At 46.2% G+C, this 22,571-nt stretch overlaps 1 protein-coding gene across 1 annotated transcript in view; it reads left to right on the top strand.

Annotated features, from left to right (window-relative positions):
* Window positions 1-20,331, top strand: part of LOC130127917 (circularly permutated Ras protein 1-like) — a 32,478-nt gene extending 12,147 nt beyond the window's left edge. Inside the window, exons 4-21 of the mRNA XM_056297628.1 lie at window positions 4,925-5,047; window positions 5,924-6,058; window positions 6,914-7,003; window positions 7,112-7,185; window positions 9,740-9,931; window positions 11,051-11,092; window positions 12,722-12,811; window positions 13,898-14,049; window positions 14,161-14,242; window positions 14,333-14,463; window positions 15,142-15,226; window positions 15,953-16,059; window positions 16,357-16,469; window positions 16,616-16,727; window positions 18,308-18,448; window positions 18,806-18,899; window positions 19,017-19,043; window positions 20,034-20,331. Of these exons, the coding sequence (XP_056153603.1) occupies window positions 4,925-5,047; window positions 5,924-6,058; window positions 6,914-7,003; window positions 7,112-7,185; window positions 9,740-9,931; window positions 11,051-11,092; window positions 12,722-12,811; window positions 13,898-14,049; window positions 14,161-14,242; window positions 14,333-14,463; window positions 15,142-15,226; window positions 15,953-16,059; window positions 16,357-16,469; window positions 16,616-16,727; window positions 18,308-18,448; window positions 18,806-18,899; window positions 19,017-19,043; window positions 20,034-20,123 (1,880 nt within the window). The 3' untranslated portion in view covers window positions 20,124-20,331. The remainder of the gene's footprint in view (window positions 1-4,924; window positions 5,048-5,923; window positions 6,059-6,913; window positions 7,004-7,111; window positions 7,186-9,739; window positions 9,932-11,050; window positions 11,093-12,721; window positions 12,812-13,897; window positions 14,050-14,160; window positions 14,243-14,332; window positions 14,464-15,141; window positions 15,227-15,952; window positions 16,060-16,356; window positions 16,470-16,615; window positions 16,728-18,307; window positions 18,449-18,805; window positions 18,900-19,016; window positions 19,044-20,033) is intronic.
* Window positions 20,332-22,571: the final 2,240 nt, after the last annotated feature.

Below are 22,571 nucleotides of genomic sequence, written 5' to 3'. Positions count from 1 at the left end.
AATAAGAAGGAATATGAAAGTGGAACTCTTATATAACTGGACTGCAACAAAGTAGTGTAAAACATTTCCCTCACTGTCTAAATGTGACACCGTAATAACATTTCATCTTTTTTTTTTTTTTTTTTTTTCATTTCATTACTGGTAACTGCAAACAGCAGGTAGGTACACAAGGTAAGTGAACGCTGTAAATATTTCTTTTCAAAACATAGCAGGTATAGTACAGGTTGGTGTAAAATTCTCTTTTTTTTAACATTCATAAGTCAAGGATTTGTCTTGGTTTGATCGTGCGACCTGACCTCGTGGTGTAACCAGGCTGTGTGTCTGGTTGTCGCTGATTGTTCGTGTCTGGAGGTTCAGCATGCTCTTGCTGATGGGCTTGTGTGTTGTTGTTAGCGCTGGTAACAGTCTGCTGTGAAGTGTGTGTGTGCGTAGTGTGAGTGTTCACTCTGCTTTGTCGCAGGTGTTGACGGTTGCGTTGGTAGATCTGACCTTCTTTGGTTTGGATGTGGTAGCTCCTGTCTGTGTTCGCTGGTCTTTCCACAGTTGCAGGTCTCCAGGATCCATCCTCCTGCCGGAAGCGGATTGGTGTGCCTGCGGGCAGGTGGGGCAGAGGTTTGGCTGTTCGGTTGTAGTATGCCTGCTGGCGCTGTTGACATACCTCTCTCCTTTTGTGAACATCCTCCTGACTGGCGATCTGTGGCTGCAGGTGTTTTGCTGTTGATGGGAGAATGGACCGCAGCCTCCGACTCATCAGTAGCTGTGCCGGTGATTTCAGGTTGTCCACCGGTGTGTTGCGATACTCCAGTAAGCTCATGTAGGGGTCTTTGTTCTCAGCTTTGGCTTTGTCCAGGATGCGTTTGGCCGTCTGGACAGTCTTCTCGGAGAGGCCGTTGCTCTGTGGGTAGTGGGGGCTTGTGGTGGTGTGTGAGAAACCCCATGTCTGTGAGAAGTTGCGGAACTCACCAGAGCTGTAGCACGGACCGTTGTCGCTGATGATAGTCTCGGGGATTCCGTGTCGAGCCATTGCTGCTTTCAGCTTCATGATGACGGCAGATGAGGTGCAGCTGTAAAGTCTTTCTAGCTCGAAGAATCTGGAGTAGTAGTCCACAGTGACTATGAAGTCCTGTGAGTTCCATGTGAATAGGTCTGTGCCTATCACTTGCCACGGCCGCTCGGGTATGGCGTGTGACATCATTGGTTCCTTTGCATTTGCGCTGCGCCGTTCTTGGCATATGCTGCAGTCTGCTACCGCATCCTCGATCTGTTTCACCATGCCAGGCCAGAACAGTAAGTCTCTTGCTCGGCATTTGCTTTTTTCCACGCCAAGGTGGCTGGCATGGATGCGCTGTATCATGTCCTTGCGAAGCTTTTGGGGGACAATGATTCTCTCACCTTTGAACAGGATACCGTCCATTTCTGAGATTTCTGCTCTGTGGTTCCAGTATTCCTGGATGCTGGGCGGGCACTTTTTCTTTGTGTCTGGCCAGCCAGTGAGTGTGGCTCGTCTGAGTGCGGTGAGCTGTGGATCTTGCGCTGTTTCCTGCTTGATTTCTGTGAGTCTTGTGTCGCTCACAGGGATGTTGCTGAGGACTGTGTGCACTTGGGCCTCCATCCCTTCCTGTAGGTCACTGTCGTGGTGTTCTATTGACTTGCGTGACAGTGTGTCGGCCACCGGTATGTCCTTACCGGGGCGGTGGATGATTTGGATGTCGTATTTTTGGAGCGCCAGGATCATCCGTTGCAGCCGGGGTGGTGCTGCTGCCAGTGGCTTTTTTAGTATTGCCTCCAGAGGCTTGTGGTCTGACTCCACAATCACTTTTCGTCCATACATGTACTCGTGGAACCTCTTGCAGCCGAAGACCACAGCGTAGAGCTCCTTCTCTATCTGTGCGTAGTTTTCTTCAGTGCTGTTGAGTGACTTGGACGCATAGGCAATTGGTTTGCCATCTTGGAGCATGACAGCCCCAAGGCCACTTTTGGATGCATCCACTTGGAGTCGCAGCTCTTTCTGCGGGTCGAAATATGAGAGTACTGGACCTGGGTGCTGTGTAATGAGATTCTTCATCTCTTGGAACGCCTTGTCGTGGACTGCATCCCACACAAACTCACTGTCCTGTTTCAGAAGCTGTCTGAGGGGTGAGTTTATCTGTGAGAGGTGTGGAGCAAATCTGGCGAGGTAGTTGATCATGCCGAGGACTGTCTCCAGCTCTGCTTTGTTCTGTGGGGGTTGCATGTCCTTGACCGCCTTCACCTTGTGTGGGTCTGGTTTGATGCCTTCGTGTGAGAGCGTGTGGCCGAAGTAGCTTACCTCGGACACGCATATGTGACACTTGTCGGGGTTGAGCCGCACCCCTCGCTCCCTTGTGCGCTTCAGCATCGCTCTGAGACGCTGGTCATGTTCCTCTTTAGTCTTGCCGAACACTAGTATGTCGTCCACTATGGCCGTCACACCGTCCAATCCTTCATATGTTTCATCCACGCGTCTCTGGAACTCGTCTTGAGCGGACACGATTCCGAATGGCAGTCTGAGGAAACGATACCTGCCAAACACTGTGTTAAATGTCGTCAACATTGAGGATTCAGTGCTCAGTTTGATGGCCCAATAGCCTGACCGCGCGTCTAACACGCTAAAGTACTCAGCTCCAGCAAGCTTTGTGGTGGCGTCCTCCAGCGTGGGGAGGGGGTAGTGAGGTCGTTGTATCACTTTGTTAAGAGCTCTGGGGTCTAAACACACTCTAAGTTTGCCTGTCTTTGGCTTCTCAACAATGACGAGTGCGTTCACCCATTCTGTGGGTTCTGTTACCTTACAGATTATGCCGCCTTTCTCCATGCTGTCAAGCTCGTCCCTCAGTTTGCTGCGTAGGGCGATGGGGATTCTGCGTGGCGGGCAGACGACCGGCGTTGCATCTGGTGTGACGCGGAAGGTGCACTCGCCTGGGAACTCTCCTATTCCTTGGAAAACATCTGCATACTCATCCATTATGCTCTGTGATGTGACATTGTTTTCCTCGCTCACAGCCATCACTATTTTTACCAAGTTTAGGTCACGGCATGTTTTCATTGCCATGACTGGTGGGGCGTTTGTGTCAATGACGTAAAAGTCCAGCATCATTGCATTGTCTCTGTACTTACATTTGAGTTTGCATGTGCCTTTCACGCTCAGCGCGCCTCCTCCATATTCAGTGAGTCTGTGTATTGCTGGTTTCAGTGTCACATTTTTGAACAGCGCCTGGAACAGGTTGGTGGGAATAGTATTGGCCTGTGCCCCAGTGTCTAGTTTAAACTTTACCTTCTGTGGAGGTGTGCCAATTCCAACCTCTACGTAAGCCTGCTCGTTGCTTTTTCCGTTGTTCTCTATTGAGATGCAGTCTATGTACAGCTCTGTCTGTTCTCCCACAGCGGTGCTCTCCACTGTAATGTTGTCGAAGTACAGTTCTTCCTGCTCTCTGTCAGTGGTGTACTCTTCTGGGTTCTCTCCGACGGCATGTACTGTGCCGCGGTAGTACTTTGTCTGTCCCTGGGAGCTAGACTTGCATACTTTAGCAAAATGATTGAGCTTCTTGCATTTAATGCATTGTTTACCCTTAGCTGGGCAAGTGGCTTTAGCGCCGTGTAGCCCTCCACAATAGCTACACGCCCTGGCGGCGGTGCTAACGTCCCTTTGTCTGAAGTTAGCGTTAGCTGCTTTGGGTGCGTTCGGTTTGTAAGTCTTTCTGCCTATTGCGTGCACCGTTTCATGTGTGCTGCCCTGGCCCATAAACGTTAGCTGTTGCTTTGCTAGCTCGTGTGAGCGGGCTACATCTATGGCTTTTTCTAGCGTTAGCTCAGCTCCCTGGCTAAGTAGCTTTTCTCTCACTCTGGGTGAGTTGGTGGCAAACACGATGCGGTCCCTGACCATCTCGTCGGCATTTGGGTAGCCACAGTCTTTGACTAGGAGCTTTAGCTCAGTTACAAATCGTTCGAAGGATTCACTCTCTCCCTGCATCTTTTCATGAAATTTATATCTGGCATAAATCGGGTTTGCTTTGGGGGTGATGTACTCAGTGTACTTATCGTAGTACGTTTCTAGCTTCTTGGCTTGTTCTCCGCTGAGTGTCCAAGTGTTGTGCACATCGCGCCCTTTTTCCCCTATCCAGAGCAGGAGGTAGCTGCATTTCTCCTCTTCATTCTTCCCGCGCAGGGGGCCCGTGAACATTAGCTCCGTTGTTTGTCGAAATCGTCTCCATGCTTCAGGTAAGTTCGCCGATTCCCAGTCCATCCGTGGAGCTGGAACGCCGTACGAATCCATATTGGGTATTTAAACTCCGCTACTCTGACACCATGTAATGTTCTGTGCCCTCTGGCTATGTTAACTTATAACATTAATAAAGCAAGGACGACTTCTCTCGTGCTGGGTGTTTATTCACCGACCGGATTCCCACTGACGTTGTTACGTACATCACGTGACTTTGTTGTGGCGCTACGGAAAGCCGTAAGGGACATTAGCAAATCAAATGTTACTATCAAATATTACAAGTGTAACATTTTTTTTATTTAATGGCTTAAAATGCAAAACCGTTTAAGCCTAGTCCACCACGTGGGAACCTGTGTATAAATCCTGAGCTGTGCTTAAAAGCAATATTTCAGGCATGAATAATACTGTTGGACGAGCTCTTTATTTTCAATCATTGGCATGAATTCTTTTCGATCAATATCTATCCTTTAACTGCATTTTTAGCATAGGTTTACTTTTCCTTTTTAATATCCGAATCTTAAAAATGGATAACAGGTGATAAAATAAGGAGTTTCAGACTGTGACTACTTTACCCAGCTCTTCTACCACCACATATGAGACCTGCAGCAAACAGCGTGTCACCGCCTTACAGCCAACCACTTCCATCCTCCAACGCAAACAACCAGGTGTTCTCCTATGACCTTCCCAAAGATGAGCCTCGCACCACTGTCTACCCCTGGGACCCAAACTACTCCTACAATAACCCAGAATGCACCGGTGGAGAGGCCAAACCACTGTTAGCTGCTGGCCACAGTGTGGCGGCGCAGAAGACTGGTGAACAAACTTAAGATATTTTTACTTTTTTTTTTTATGTTTCAGCACCTCATGAACCCGGCTTTGCATTCACTCACTCAGAAACTGCCACTTAAGTTGTCAGCAATCATTCCCTTGTTCACTCATTCACTATTCCCTACTTATTAAGCATTTAATATAGCACTCTATAGGGAGTAATTATAGCACCCTATAGGGAGTAATAAATGGAGATTTCGGACACCAGTGACTCATCATTTTGTGGCTTCTTCTCATCCCGTCACACGATATTTGACAGTGAAAAGAGTGCACAAGCAGTGCAGAGAAGAGGCGAAGTTTTGCATTGTGGGAATTTAGCATAAAGTTATGTATATGGGTTACATTTCCACTTGCATAGTGGGAATTTTTGAAGGCACAATGTAATGAATAGATTCTACTGTAGGAATTCGGACACACAAACAAAAAAAGAAGTTGAATATAGTGCACTATTTGCAAATAGAGAGCGAGTTCAGACACGGTTTTAGTCTCATGTTTGGATGTACCGTGTGTGTGCGTGTGTGTGGTGGGAGGAGTTGCAACTCCTCCAAAAATGTTTGAGTGCATCAAAAAATGTATGCTGTTGTAACACGGTAAAAAAAACTTTGTTATTATTGTTATTATGATCCTCATTGGTAAGAAAATATATATTTTGAACCCCAGCTACTATTCTCTCTTAGTCTGTCCCTCATACTCTTATCACTTGGTATTGTCCATACAATGTCATTCAAGGTAGGATTTCACAGAAACTGTCGTACCAGATTACAAACGGGCAGTAAACTCTGCAGATTACTTGAGGATCTGTATTGGTGATGACAGACAGGTCATTTTTTTCATGGTTCTGTTCTCATCCCAAACCCCCAGCACCGCCACTCCCTCCAAGACCAGAGTTCATGAAGTCCATCCCAGAGTACCTAGTGCTGTTGCCTGCCTCTGCCACACCTTCATCATCCTCACAGAAGTCCCCCTCACCCAATCCCATCACCACAGCTCCTACGGGTAAAACGTTTAGATGAACTTATCTCCAACATGACTTCAAGATTTTTACCACTAGTCGAGTAATTTCACCCGAATCAGGAATTTTTCCTGGAGGCATGCTCAACATAAACACAAAAGGCAAAAATGTCATTATTTTAGGATTATTTTTGGACATTTTAGCTTTTATTATCCAGAAAGCATTGATAGACATGAGATAGAGGGTAAAGAGAGAAGGAGATGTGTAGCAACCGTTTAGATAAGTTTACTTCGGTTCAGTTTCAGTATACCTCTTTTAAACCAGAGCTAAGCAAGTGTACTTTTGTTTTGCATTTGTTATAATGTGTTAAAAATGTGTTTCTGGGTGCGACACGGTGGTGCAGTGGTTAGCGCAGTCACCTCACAGCAAGAAGGTCCTCGGTTCGAACCCCGGGGTTGTCCAACCTTGGGGGTCATCCCAGGTCGTTCTCTGTGTGAAGTTTGCATGTTCTCCCCGTGTCTGCGTAGGTTTCCTCTGGGTGCTCCGGTTTCCTCCCACAGTCCAAAGACATGTAGATCAGATGAATCGGCCATACTAAATTGTCCCAGGTGTGAATGTGTTGGTCATGTGATGTATTGGCAGCCTGTCCAGGGTGTCTCCCTGCCAGCACCCCGCGACCCCAATTGGGTTAAGCGGCTTGGATAATGGATGGATGGATGAATAGTACACAGTACAAAAGAGAAAAGCCAGATAGTCAAATAAGTTAATTATCTGTACATAGCCCTGCTCTACTACACACACGATGTTTGATGATTCTGATGGTACAGCAATTGTACATCAAATCTGCTGATTTGCCACCATTATTTTTACAGCTGTGGCACATTACGTTGTCATTACAGGACTGGCAGATAAAGGACCTCTACTGGGGAATCCAAATGTTATCCTGGTCAGTCTGGGAAAACTGCTCACCGAGGAAAACGAGGAAAATGGTATGCTAACATTAGCCCTACTTACTTCATCATCAAACCTATAATTGGCATGTGATAACTGTGTGTGTGTGTGTGTGTGTGTGTGTGTGTGTGTGTGTACGTCCCCAGGGTATACCATACTGGGAGAACCCACCCTCTGCTCACAGTGTGGCTCTGTGCTGGATTTCGACTATGACAATGTGGTAACTAGTTCTTCCATTCCACCTTAAATCTGATACCGTAATGATAGGTACAAGACCTCACTGGCGGTCACTGAGGACAAATGGCATTACCATTGTGAAACTAGGAATATATTAAGTATAACTGAGACAGTGAAGTTCATCGTGTCAGCGTTATCAGCTGTGATTTAATGAAGACTGGTTTGTCAGAATCTGCTGGAGCAGTGTTTCCCAACCCAGTCCTCAAGGACCTCCTATCCTGCAGATTTTCTTTGCAACCCTGAATAGGTACCTGTTTGTAGTTATTCAACCAATCAGCCATGAATTATGTCAGATTTTGCACACCTTGCATAATTAAGTGCTATGAGATGATTGGTTGAGTACGTACAAGCAGGGCTACCTATGCAGGGTTACAATGAAAATCTGCAGGCTAGGGGGTCCTTGGGGACTGGGTAGATGGTAAAGAATATATCGCCAGCATGCATGTATGTCCCACGTGTGTGCATTTCTGAGTCGGTTTCAGATTGCACGCCTGCGGTACTGCGTCCAAGGGATTTTCTTGTTACCTCGTACCCTGCCGCATGTGTTTTCACTCAGCGTGTGTGTCAATAGCTCAGGCGGAGTCGCGGCAATGCTAGTTTTCATGTTTATGCTAATGACATGGCTGCTTGCTGCGGCAGATCAGCGTGTAGCCGTCTCCGTGTGGAGAAACCGCCGCGCCTCTGACACCGCAGATTCTCGTCTTTGTTAGCTGAAGTTGGGCTTACATGCAGATAAAGATCTCCAGCCACACATTTCTACCACCAGCAAGCGCACAATCATGACAATTTCAAACCACACATAAGAAATTGTGATCGTACATTTCTATAACTGATTTCATGGTATTTTGGATGAGGACTCTGTGTTTGTGCCTCATGTTACAAAAAAGCTGAGGTGCAAGTTTGGTATTTATTTCATGAATACAATTTTCTAAAGAGAATGACTTTGTTGTATATGGATGCCTGAGATCATTGTGTGTGTGTGTGTGTGTGTGTGTGTGAGAGAGAGAGAGAGAGATTGATTATGATCTCTGTGTCTTGTTCATGATGTGTGTGTGTGATTTTCATGGTCATTCTGTGGGATGTTTGTTGTTTGATGGTTTGTATGTGTGAGCTGTTCATGGTGTGTGTGTATGTGCGTGTGATGTTGATGGTATGTGTATGTGATGTTTATGATCTCTGTGTGTGATATTCATTGTTTGTGTGTGTGTGTGTGTGATGTTCATGGTCTTTCTGTGTGTGATGTTTATAGTGTGTGTGTGAGGGGTGGGGTGGGGGGTGGGTAGAGATCTCACAGTCTGCGAGGCCCTCATACTTGCATTCCTTGCTCCATATGCAGTTGGTCCTCTGTGTGCACTGCACACTACGGGTGTTTAAATACGTCAACACAACAGGAAAGCTCAGTCGCTGGTTTGTATACATGGCCATGACAGGAAGTCTTTTCCTGTGTTTATATGACTCAGAAATGTGGAGGACAGTTGTGTGTGTGTGTGTGTGGTCTAAGAGTCTCTCAGGTTTCTTCTCCTAGAGCCCTGACTGAACTACATTACAATACTTCACAGTCTGAATCAGAATCTGTTGTATTTGCCGAGTAAGTGGCTTTCATTGTCATTGTCTGGTCAATGAGGAACAGCCGCTGGAAAGCTGCAAATCTCCAAAAACTGGTTCCTCTTAGTGAGCTGGGATTTGTAATAGTTGTTTGGACCAAGGATGATAAGAATCGGAAAGATTATGAGTTCATGAGAATCTGACTCTGTTTTGATTAAACTGACTGTTTGAGGATGATGCCACTGCCAGTTCTCTGTTTCTGTCTCATTCTCATAATCTCTCCATATCACTAGTTTTCTAATATTATAGAATTTTATATATATATATATATATATAATTGAGTCAAGTAAATTCTTTATGAGACAGTACAAGCCTGTTTCATACCATAAGCAATCATCAGCTGTCAATAAAGCTACTCTTTATTATTATTATTATTGTTTAGCTTTATTGAAAGCTGATGATTGCTTATGGTATGAAACAGGCTTGGACTGTTTCATAAAGAATTTACTGGACTCACTGGATTATATATATATATATGTGTGTGTGTGTGTGTGTGTGTGTGTGTGTGTGTGTGTGTGTGTGTGTGTGTGTGTGTGTATGTATGTATAATCCAGTGAGTCCAGTAAATTCTTCTCAAGTTGATATATATATATATATATATATATATATATATATATATATATATATATATATATAGGATGGGTTAAATGCAGAGCATCATTTCCCCACAGGGATTAATTAAGTATATCAACATAAAAAATGATTACTAAATGGGAAATATCTTTGTCATAATTGTGTCTGTAACTAAATTTCTGTTACTAGATGCCATTTATTCCAGGATGTCAATGTTAACTGGACTTAACCTGAATTACATTATTATTATCATTATAAATTAACAACACACACAAAATAAAGACACATAGACAGACAGCTGCATGGGCAGAAGGATTAATGTGTCAACAAACCTGTCATCTCTCTTTGTTGAACCGCAGATAAGTGAATGTTACTTCTGTCAGTCATGGGAGCCCCCGAACCAGGACTCTTCCCCGAAATCCCTGTGTACGCAAAATATCTGCCCCTACGGCCTCTTCCTGCTGAACCCCAGGGACACGCCCGTCTCGCCAGCGGATGCTCTGCTCCTCTTCTGCATCGATATCTCGGGCTCCATGAGTATGACCTCCCAGGTAGAGACGCAGGGCCAGCAACAGACTGCACCCACCCCCCCACCCCCCATAAATAGACCGATGGACAGGTTCTTTATTGTCCTTTTCCAAGGAAATTGGTTGCCACAGTCTGAACAGAGCCTCACATAAGCACAGCACATACACATTTTGTTTATATTCCTTATATATACCCTTTTTGTACTATCGTGCTGAGGCCGTAATGAGGGCACTGTGTGCTGTGCCAGCATGTTCTTGTGCACAGTTATCATTTGTATTTCCATTTATGTTCAAGCTGAAATCAGGACTAGGAAGTCTTACAGAAAAACTAGTGAAATGCAGTAGTTTAATGCCTTGCTGACAGGCACCTTGACAGCAACTCTTCAACATTTGCCGGCAGCCATACCAACATGTACCCAGGCTCCGCCAAATGACAGAAGCTAAGCAGGTGTGGGCTTGGCTAGTACTTGGATGGGAGACCTCCTGGGAAAATGAGTTGCTGGCGGAAGTGGTGTCAGTTGACCAGTAGGGGGCAGTCTTTCCTCTGATCCTAATAAAAATAACAAATCCTAATACCCCAGTGCAGTGACGGGGACGCTGTGCTGTAGGAGGTGCCGTCCTTCGGATGAGACATTTAAACCGAGGTCCTGACTCACTGTGGTCATTAAAGACCCCATGGTACTTAACACAAAGAGTAGGGGGTTCCGCGGTGTCCTGGCAAAATTCCCAACCTGGCTCTCTCTACCTGGCCACCTAATCGTCCCCCATGTAATTGGCTCAATGATTCCTCCCTCTCCACCTCAAGCTGATGTGTGGTGAGCGTTCTGGTGCAAAATGGCTGCCGTGCATCACCCAGGTGGGTGCTACAGATTGGTGGTGGTTGAAGTGAGTTACCCCCTTCAATGTGAAGCGCTTTGGGTATCTAGAAAAGCAATCTATAAATGTAATGATTATTATTGTTTCTCCATAAATATAGTAAACTACACATGACTACATGAAGGACATCCATACAGGATCCCACCATGCCGTTGGCGGTGGGATTTCTACTTACTAATCTGCTCTCTCTCTCTCTCTCTCTCTCTCTCTCTCTCTCTCTCTCTCTCTCTCTCTCTCTCTCTCTCTCTCTCTCTCTGTTGCGCTAAGGTCTCTGATGGAGAGCAGGTAGTCTACAGATCACGTCTACAGGTGACGACATTATCTTTTCTTTTCTCCAGAAGCTGTGTTGATTTGAACTGAAACATTTCACAACATCCCTTCTGTGTTTATACCAGTCCACTGGATGTGGATCTGCCCTATTCAGCGTTCAACTGGTACAAAACTACAATTAGGTATACGTTACAAAGGGTTTATAAGTGATTACTACTGCTTGAGGTTCATACCTAATTTATTATCATTTTATAAATCAGTAATAAGATGTTATAATGCGTTGTTAATCAGATGTTTTGGGTTGCCAGGTTGGGAGCCCACAATTTATCAATACAAGGGCGTCTCCATAGACATTCTCTTGGAAACCATGTTATCGATTAACAATCTCAGAGAGAGGCCCACGAATTACACGACTTCAGAATGTCAGGAAATCCATATGCATACATGGATTTTCAGGTAACAGTGGTGGCAACTGCAATTACAGTAATTAAATTTAGGGTGAAGGTTAGGTAGGTAGGGGCTGGTGGTTTGGCCGTCTTTTGTCTAATCACGTGATTTCAAAGAGAATGTCTGTGGAGACTCTCTCCATGTGGGCTCCAAACCTGGCAACCCAAAAAGTCTTTTTGTTCATGCATTATAGCATCTTAATTACTCACAATACATCAATCGACGAGTTGATAACTAACCACTTATAAACCTTTCATAACATGTGTCTTATTGTACAGTACTGCCCCAACTTTATTTATTTATTTATTTTCTCCCCAATTGCACTTGGCCAATTACCCCACTCTTCCGAGCCGTCCCGGTCGCTGCTCCACCCCCTCTGCCTATCCGGGGAGGGCTGCAGACTCCCACATGCCTCCTCCGATACATGTGGAGTCACCAGCTGCTACTTTTCACCTGACAGTGAGGAGTTTTGCCAGGGGGACATAGCACATGGGAGGATCACGCTATTTCCCCCAGTTCCCCCCTCCTCCCCCGAACAGGTGCCCCGACCAACCAGAGGAGGCGCTAGTGTAGCGACCAGAACACATACCCACATCCGACTTCCCACCCACTGTAGGGATGCCCGACCAAGCTGGAGGTAACATGGGGATTCGAACCGGCAATCCCCGTGTTGGTAGACAACGGAATAGACTGCTACGCTACCCGGATGCCCCTGCCCCAACTTTTTATCTCTTTCTGTTTATTTTATCTTTCCCTTACGTTTCCTGGTATTACTTCATATTTCCCTGTACACTCATAACCTCTTATTCTTTTTCTGTTCCCTACTCCTTTCCATAATATCTGCCCCTGCAGCCACCCAGATCCTCCACAGGACTCTTAGAAGTTTCATGTCGTCAGATCAGTTTAGATGAAATCAAACCTTAACGAGCCCAGCGGCAGGCATAGCATAAAAGTAAGCATAGGACAAGTAATATCGCTAAGGAGAACAAGACAGCAAGTCTTGTGGAAAATATGACAGCTAATAAAAAACTAAACACTATCCAAAACATTATCTTCATAAAAACACCTTTTTTAAGCTAATGGGAATCACATCTCCACAGGGTGCACTGTATGAGTGGGTTGTTGTGCAAATACACTCATAGCTACACAGATGTGGATTAAAAACAAAACTCCGGTGTCTGACTAACCATTGTTATGATGGAAATGTCTCTTTTTCCCCAGTTCGTCCAGGAAGCTGTTCTGCAGAGTGTTCAGAGACTGAGTCAACAGCAGCCGGATGTACGCCTGGGCCTCATCACCTTCAACAACCAGGTACAGGACAGACACATTTCAGCACAGTCAGTGTGTGTACACAACAGCTCGCCCACGTCTGCTGGACTCACGTGTTGCTGCATCGAAGTACATATTGAAGGAAGGACCCACTGGAAGGCATTTTGAATCTCTGCTGTAATTTAATAAATTTTGGGCCCCAAGATGCACTGTTGGTAATGCGAGCATGTGAGCCGTCTCGAGTCGATGTCTGCTTTATTGTCATAATCACTTCTAATAGATGATTTTTATTCTTTGACTTGATTCTCAGCTTGGCCGTGGAAACCGTTATCACAGTTTTGTGGCAACAGCTCCGTGTTGGAGGTCATAGGAAAATAAATGAAGGTCGTGCAACATCAACTCTGTGAATCTATTCAGTTTGGTCGATCTTGTTACCACAGAAAAACTGTTCAGTTGACAAGTATTCACAAGAGATCGATCTTCAAACCCAATTATTACATTTCTGTTACCACCAAACGATGCAGAAGCTTTTGTGCTCCACGGCAAAACACGATCTCGTTTTCCCACAATTCCTCTCTGGTTTCTCTCACACCAAAGCAGCTGATGTCTTCTCTGTCCACAGCTGTTGATGTATTGTCTAACACTGGATAGATATCATGGTCCACACGAGTCAGTTTTTCCTAAAAAAAAATAAAAAATAATACTTATTCCAATTTTAAGTTATAGTGACATGGCCAGTGACAGGACAAAAACTAAAAACAAGTTTTGGGTTCTTTAATTGGTGTCAAAAACAAGCTAATTTATATATCATAACATCTTGAATTTGGCTGATAAAGAGTGCCGTTTTGGGCCCATTGCTATGCTATCGCTCCCTAGTGGCTGTTTTCATTTACGTACTCTGTACCCCCCCCGGGACTTCTTGATTCGCCGGATGAGAAAAGGAAAAATCAACAAGGATAAAGCCTAGGTCAGCAACGATATAATGATGACCTAAGCAGTTACGATAAAACAGTGATTTATGTAATTATAAACGATAACAAAAAATATTAAATCCTCAAAGTAGGAAATGCAGGCGGACCCCAAATGAAATGAAAACACCACCATAATGCACAATCAATCAATCACCAGGTGATGATACACGGCTATAGGGAGTTTACCTCACACTTCCTGTCTGGCGCAGAGTTGATTGACAGCGAATATTTGAAGGAGACTGCGTTCAGCCTCCCAAGTCCACCGCCCCTCCACCGAACCCGGGACAGCCTACAGAGGGAGGTTCTCAGGTAACAAACAGTTTCTCCACATCCTTATCAACAGTTAGTGAGTAAATATCCTTGATGGGACGTTGATATGATAAAACATCTCCTCATTTCTTTTCTTCCTTTTGCTGAAAGCTTGTGTGAGAGCGGGGCCACAGCCCTGGGTCCTGCCGCTCTCGTCGCCATAGCGATGGCGTCCAGACAACCTGGGTCAAAGGTCAGTTAATTCCTGATGGGGAAAAAGATTCTTTGTTTGTTACTTTAGTATCACTAAATCACGATCAGCTTTCTCCCATCTCTCTCCAAGGTGATCATCTGTACGGACGGGAAAGCCAACACAGAGCTGGGGAACCTGGAGGTGGAGGACAGTGACTCCCGGACGCTCACCTCCTCCACTATCTTCTATCAGGACCTGGGGGAGTACGCCGCCATGCAGGGGTGAGTAAAAACGATTCACCCCCTCAGTATCACCAATTGTACTTGGCCAATCATCCCGCTCTCTGAGCCATCCCGGTCACTGCTCCACCCCCTCTGCCGATCCGGGGAGGGTTGCAGACTACCACACGCCTCCTCCGATACATCTGGAGTCTCTAGCCGCTTCTTTTCACCTGACAGTGAGGAGTCTCGCCAGGGGGACGTAGCGCGTGGGAGGATCACGCTATTCCCCCCAGTTCCCCCTCCCCCCTGAACAGGCACCCTGACCGACCAGAGGAGGCGCTAGTGCAGTGACCAGGACACATACCCATCATCCGGCCTCCCACCCACAGACATGGCCAATTGTGTCTGTAGGGATGCCCGACCAAGCCAGAGGTAACACGGGGATTCGAACCAGTGATACCCGTGTTGGTAGGCAACGGAATAGACCGCTATGCTGCCCAGATGCCCCTACGTGAACGCCTTTAAACCCGTCATGCTGCTGAAGCGACAGTGAGCAAAACACAAAGCCGTCATGCTGACTACTTACTACATGCTGCTGCTCCAACCACAAAACGAAGTGTTTGGAATGGGCTGCAGTTGTAAAGTGGGGGTAGATGCAGGACTGGGATGGGCAACAACGATCACAATGGCTGCTGTTTTATGTGTGACATTTCATAGAGATGTCTTTCATCCTGTCAGTGTGACCGTGTCTGTGCTGACCATCGAGGGGACAGACTGCCGGTTGGACGAGTTGGGCAGACTTGCAGATCGCACCGGAGGGAAGGTAGCCGAAAATCTTTGGCGCAGTGTGATGTTTTTATTTATGTATCAATATACTTGGGGTGGCATGGTGGCGCAGTGGTTAGCACGGTCACCTCACAGCAAGAAGGTCCTGGGTGCAAGCCCCGGGGTAGGTCAGGTGAATCCGCCGTACTAAATTGCCCTAGGTGTGAATGTGTGTTTGTGTTTGTGTGTGTGTGTGTGTGTGTCTGTGTGTGTGTGTGTGTGTGTGTGTGTGTGTGTTTGTTGGCCCTGTGATGGACTGGCGGCCTGTCCAGGGTGTCTCCCCGCCTGCTGTCCAATGACTGCTGGGATAGGCTCTGGCATTCCTGTGACCCTGTGTAGGATAAGTGGTTTGGATAATGGATGGTTGGACAACCATTAAAACCATTAAACGCAAAAGTTGTTAATTAATAAAATCAAGTAATATTCAGTCAACCCTGCTAAATTCTCATTCATCAAATTGACAACACTTCAATGTTCCTGGATATTACAATTTACCACATACATACGAGCATGCATGTACATGCACATGTGCACATACACATACACACCTGTATAATATATCAACAAAGCATAATAATAGATAAGTGCATAACAATGGCAACAATAATGTGTTGGAACCTGTTCCAATGCTGCTTCTGTCCCCTTGTTTTTATCAGTCTGTATGTACCGAAGCTGGTCAAATCTCATTTTCCATGGTGTGTGACTCATCTCTTTCCTCCCCGAGGTGGTGATAGCAAGCCCTCATAAGCTGCACACAGAATTTGAAGAGATTATTGAGAACAGGACCATAGCCACACACTGTAGCGTCACCTTACTGCTGCCCAGGACACTGTAAGGTTTAAATCACATCTCTGGACGTTTACTTTGAAAGCTCTGTGTCTCATGTTTGTAACTCTTGGTTGTGAAGACTGTGGTGGAGCAGTGTGTTATCTCTCGGCTCATAACCGAACCTTATGTACATGAATTGGGTTAACGATGGATGGATGGATGGAAGGTATGGATGGAATGATGGATGGATAGATGGATGGATCAATAGAAGGATGGATGAGTGGATGGATGGATGGATGAATTGGATATTGCATTGGTGAGGAGAGCCACATCTCTACTGTTCACTCTCTCATCCTGCAGACATATGATAGGTGAGAGGGAAACGGGACATAAAGCGATGCGAGAGGTGGGGAACGTGTCGCCGAATACAGAGATAACGTTTCAGTTTGGAGCCAAGCAACACAGTTCAGAGGGTGAGGACCGACAGAGGAACTCGGGGTTTACAAGACCAACCAAGAGTAACCGACAAATAAGCACTTGCCTATGATAATGACAATGATAAATCTGAGCTTGTGTGTGTGTGTGTGTGTGTGTGTCTGTGTGTCTTCATCAGCGCAAGCTCCCGCCCCCGGCAGCCGTGTGTCTGTCCAGCTGCAGGTTCGGTACAGACGGAGGGACACGCGGAGGATACTCAGGGTTTTTACTGTGGACCGGGAGGTGACTGACGACAGGTGCTCACGATCGATGTTTAAACTGACATCTCGTTTTGTGTAACACAATAAGACCACAATGAAGAGGAGGTTGTTAAAAAGCAATTATTCAGTTAGCGGTGAACGGGTGCCCATGGGCACAAATCACAAATTCGCAACTGACCAAGTTTGAACCAAATACCTGGTTAAATGTCTGAGCACGATTGCAGAATGTCAGCTGTTATTGTTCAGCCATGTGAGTCATTTCCGTTATCAAGTATGTGTCACTTTTGAAACGGAGTGTAAAGGATGAACTTGAAAAAACAAATCGGATATAAGGAAAGAGAATCAGGTTGTGTATAAAGCTCATCAGTCTGAATGTAGGGCGAGGGTTAAAGCTGACCCCAAGTGTTGAACTCCAACACCCTAACGACCCAGGCTCCTCACATGGCTCTATGTGTGTACGGTAACTCCTCTGTGCTGCCCTCTGTTGATCAGCATTGTGAATAACAACAACAACAACAACAACGTCAAATCAAAGCAGCTCATTTAAATACAAAGGTACTGAGTACCCAGCACATACGCTGACATCTGCCATTGGTGATGCATTTTGTTGAGGAACTGGGCCATGTGCTTGTATGTGTAGCCCCTTTGAACCTTTGTCTGTGTTTTTTTTGGGGGGGGGGTTCCTGTGGTAGACTGGCGGCCTGTCCAGGGTGTCTCCCCGCCTGCCGCCCAATGACCGCTGGGATAGGCTGCAGCATCCCCGCGACCCTGAGAGCAGGATAAGCGGTTTTGATAATGGATGGACCCCGCCCCCCTTTTCTCCCCAATTTTAGCCAGCCAATTACCCCACTTTTCTGAGCCATCCCGGTCGCTGCGCCACCACCTCTGTTGATCCGGGGAGGGCTGCAGACTACCACATGCCTCCTCCGATACAGGTGGAGTCGCCAGCTGCTTCTTTTCACCTGAATGTGAGGAGTTTTGCCAGGGGGATGTAGCGTGTGGGAGGCTCACGCTATTCCCCCCAGTTTCCCCTGCCCCTCAAACAGGTGCCTCGACCGACCAGAGGAGGCACTAGTCCAGCAACCAGGACACATACCCACATCTGGCTTCCCATTCGCAGACACGGGAAATCGAACCACCGATCCCCGTGTTGGTAGGCAACGGAATAGACTGCCACGCCACCCCGATGCCCTGAACCTTTGTCTGAGTTGACCTGGATAAGAGCACAGATACGGTGCTTTAAGGTGGTGGTTCTCAATCAGCTCTTCGGGTACCACCAGCTCTCCTGGTTTTCTATTCTGCCAGGTAGTTCATCATCTTCATCTGCTCTTCCAGGTCTAAAACCTCCCTGATTGGAGGCTGAATAACTGGAACAACAGGGGAATATAATGAACTACCTGGTAGAATAGAAAACCAGCAGTACTTGTGATACCTGAGGACCTAATTGAGAGCCACTGCTTTTTAGGCATTCTGAATAAGTCCACACAGAAACTAACAACATGTGTTGGGCTAATCGACCAACCGCCATGACTTATTTGTGTGATAATGCTACAGAAAGGACAAGTTAGTCAGTGTCATTGAGCGCCACAATGACCATAGTGTGACCCCTCCCTCAGCTGGGCGGCCCTCTCCTCACTGTCCCTCGCCATCATTCAGCTCAACTCGTCGCAGGCCAGCGCTGCTCTCGCCGTCCGAGGTCGCTTCCTGGACGCCCAGAGGGAAGCAGAGACGCAGAGGAAGCTGATCGAGAGAGCACTGTGAGTGTGTGTGTGTGTGTGTGTGTGTGTGTGTGTGTGTGCGTGTGCGTGTTTCTTTTGTTTGAGTGAGTGAGCCATAATAATGCAGCCACATTTTTGTTATATTTAGGGATAATTTGTTTACCAGGAAAACTTCCGAGGTCTCTTTCTCTAAACTAGTGTTTGTCACGTCCACGAGATTAAGCAGACATCTTTTTTTTTTCCATGTGACATGCTGTCTCCTCAAAAACAGGAAGTGCTAATGAGCTCTGTGTGTGTGTGTGTGTGTGTGTGTGTGTGTGTGTGTGCCTTGATTAGGGTTAGTTGTAGTAGTGTTTTGTGGGACTCTAAATGAAGTGTGTCTGTCTTTGCTTGCAGGGAGCACAATCACAGACGAGAGGACAAACAGATATACAGTGAATGGGTTAAAACCATGGAGCCCATTTATGATGGAATACAGAGCTATACCAGGGTGAGCCTCTTTTAGCATGCCAGTGTATTACATATTTAATTGGCTTTTTGTTGAATACATGACATTTATATTTAGCAGATTGAGATTAAAAACATGTGCAATGCTTTTTTTTTTCAGAGAAACTCTGTCGTTTCTGACGTGCAGGTAATATCCACTGTGTCTTAACTAACCGGCCTGCTGTAGCACTATTTTGACAAAGATTATACTCGGCTTGGTAAAGGGAGCTAACATTTTCGTTACTCTTAGCAACGTGCATTGGTTGAATGCCTTTCCCATACTAACCGTGTACTTATACTTGTACTTCCTGAGAGCAGGATAAGCGGTTTGGATAATGGATGGATGGAGTATAAAACTGTCTTTGATGCAAACACTTGCTGTAGTGTGTACCGCATACTGCCCATTTCCACTCTGGAGCATCTGTCTTCCTCTTTTCTCGGTCTCCAACTCCGTCTCATGAAGGGTCGAACGTGTGTACTGTTTACTCTAACTAAACCCATTACCGGCTAATTTCACTAACTAGTCCCCCGGTCTCTGTTTCAAGGTGTGCTAAAGTGGATAAATTAGTCGGTGTTGTGTTCAGCTGGAAAGAAAACCTTTCACATACTTCTCGGTGGGACGCGATTCTACTTTTTCCATTGAAGATGTCTGCTGCCAGACCCAAGCCCACTATTCTGCAGGGTTTGGGTTTATTTTTTAATAAACAAGGTCTCATTTCAACAAGCAAACAAGCCCCCTGTCGGGCCACTGTGAGGTTTTTGTGGGCAGGGTGGGAAGTAGAAAACCACATTTTAAACCCATTAGGGTGTTTTTCTGTGGGCAGCCTGCAAGGGGCCTAATTTCAAACCCACAACCTGCCCCCCCCCAACACACACACAGGTTTGGGTGTTTTATGGGCATTACTTTTAACAGCCAAAATGTGTAATGTACACACTCACACTGACAGCCGAGCTCGCTCTCAGATGGGTTTTCAGGTGCTGAATTACCAGCAACTGCCTCAAACTGTGTGCAGGTGGGAAACGGGCTGAGGCCCAAACCTCAATGCCTTGCAGACCACTGCTTCAAACTGCTTTCTAATCCTCCCTCTCTCCTCTCCTATCACCACCTCCTCCTCCTCCCCCTCCTCCTCCTCTACAGTCTCTTACAGACACGGGTGCAGCTCTGCTCTACACCATGAAGCACAGCAACAGGAAGTCCATCTCACTGAAGGACAAACACAGATCCTAACCAACCACCACTGCTCTACCACTTACCTCTTCAGGGAGCAACCAAGTCATGTATGAGGACTACTGCAGAGTAGATGACAGCAGTTGCCTGGCAACCATAAATGATTAATGCTACAAGACGCAAATAGTAGCACATATACATTAACTGTACATACTGTCATCTTTGTTGTAAAAAAGTCAATTTTTGACAGGACTTGATTAAATTCTTCCTCGCATTTTTCAGTGTCTCAACTGCTGTGTGTGTGCGTGTGCATGTGTGTGTGGCTATGACAGCATGTGTTTAGCCGAGTCTGTGATATTAGTGTGACGAAGGCGCAGAGGGAACACCTGACTCATAAACACCATCCTATTGCTCTGTGCCGACAAATTGAATAAACCTCCCAGCCGGCGGTTAATGTAGTTAGGGTTACATTTCCTCGTTTAGCAGATGCATTCGTCCATTGTGACTTACAAGAGTCAGCAGTTAGCAGATGTATTCCTGTGCGTCAACCTACAGGCATCTTGGAGCACTAAATAATAATCATGTCATAGACAAGACTGCATGTCATGCCAAGTACAATTATTTTAAGTGCACAATATGTAGATCACCAGCAGTGATGCGAGTAATAGGGGATTCAAATTGCAAATTAGCTGGATGATGCCACAAATCAGTATAACAGTCGTGCTTATGGACCATCTCTGGTTTACAGTAGGCTGGGGAAAAAAGGAGAGTTTATATTTGGGGCTGGTTGAGAGAAGAGCCTGGACCGAGAGCTCAGCCTCTTTGAATTGGGCATAGACTGTATGTCCAGTAGTTAATGTCCAAGGAAGTCATTTTGACCATTTTGGATTTTCAAAGTTTAATAACTTTATGGAAAAAAAGATCCAAACCTGCCGCTCCCTGAATGCTCCTAAAATTGCACATATTTGCATTAAAATTGGTTTTGGACCAATTGCAGCAACAGCAAACAAAAAAAGTTATGCAAGAATGGGTATGTGATGGACTGGCGGCCTGTCCAGGGTGTCTCCCCCCGCTTGCCACCCAGTGACTGCTGGGACAGGCTCCAGCATCCCCGTGACCCTGAGGTGGGATAAGCGGTTTGGATAATGGCTGGATGGAAGGAAGAGTGGGTATCGTCACAAAGAGATAATGAGATGGCTGTAAGATAAAGGAACAACATAGCACATGGTCATTAACAGCTGCAGTGAAAGTAAGCTTTAGGATACAATGGGGGGGGGGAAACTACCTTGTTAAACATGCTGAAATACAGTGCATGAAACCCCAAGTCAAATATGATGGAAGGAATACAAGCAGGAAAAGAAAATGCATGAAGAACATTGTCTCCTTTAATAATAAGACAAATGCGTTTGAGCCTGTTGCTGCAAAGGTACCAAGTGTATTCAAACCGAGACTGAACAGACAACCCTGCTTAAGCTGGGGGCGCTAAAGCAGAGACGGACACGCTCATCTCGGGGCAGGTTGGTGTCCTAGTGTGAGCAGCACCCCGACCATCAACACAAACACGACACGCACGGCGTCGCTCAACACGCCGAAGCCCGTGTTACTCGTGTTGCTGTAACTCTGTGACCATCTTGCGGTCAGCGCGTCCAGCTCGACTGCGGTTCTCGCCCGGGAGCTGTGTCTCTGTGGGCCGGGAAGGAGGTGAACGGATCAACGAGCAGGCCAAAGTTATTAAAAAAAACAAAAAACAACCCCGTCACAGGCTCGTTATACAAGTGTTCGCTGGACACAGCTGGGGCCCAGAGGCCGTCCCCGATGGAATTTCACTGGACGTTGTGTCCATCTTGAACTTGGGCGTCTCCGGCTAGCAACAGGAAACCGAGGCGGGGGCACAGGAAGTCCGAGCGCCGGGAGCGGCATGCATGTGTAATGCGGTGATGCTGTGCTCCGGACTAGTGTGGTCCTTTATTGTCTTTGCATCGGTTTCTATACATTAAGTGTGCAATACGAGAGCTTACTTAAAAAAAAGCTACACGTGTAGCCTTTTATACACCTAATTATATTTCAGTGTTGACACAGAAAAGAATATATATATATATTCAAAACCCTACAGCCTCCTACTGGATGCTTAAGACGTTGACGTTTGAAATCGGCGTTCACACCAGCAGAAGCCCTCTTGGGATGTGTAGGGACAAGTATAATCCACCTGTGGACCTCTGCTCATGGACATTACTCCGCCCTCTGATGTTTTTTTCAGCACCACAGAAATGCGTCTTGCGTTTGGGCTGCTACTGAAGATGACATATACACCTACGGGTTCACCGACACTATCAATTTACCCTTGAGCAAGGCACTGGGCCTCAAAGACCGCACGTGACCCGGCATTCTGACCTCCTTGAGGGGGGGGGGTTAATGCATTTTGTGTCTCACCTGAGGATGTGACAAGTAGACCTGTTCTTGTAAGTACGGAAGGCAGAAGGGGTTAAAACATTATAATTCAATAGTTAT

Source organism: Lampris incognitus, chromosome 17 (assembly GCF_029633865.1).
Source record: "Lampris incognitus isolate fLamInc1 chromosome 17, fLamInc1.hap2, whole genome shotgun sequence".
In the NCBI taxonomy this organism is placed as follows: Eukaryota; Metazoa; Chordata; class Actinopteri; order Lampriformes; family Lampridae; genus Lampris; species Lampris incognitus.
The sequence above is the reverse complement of the archived record's forward strand: the minus strand, read 5'-3'. Positions and strand labels throughout refer to the sequence as shown.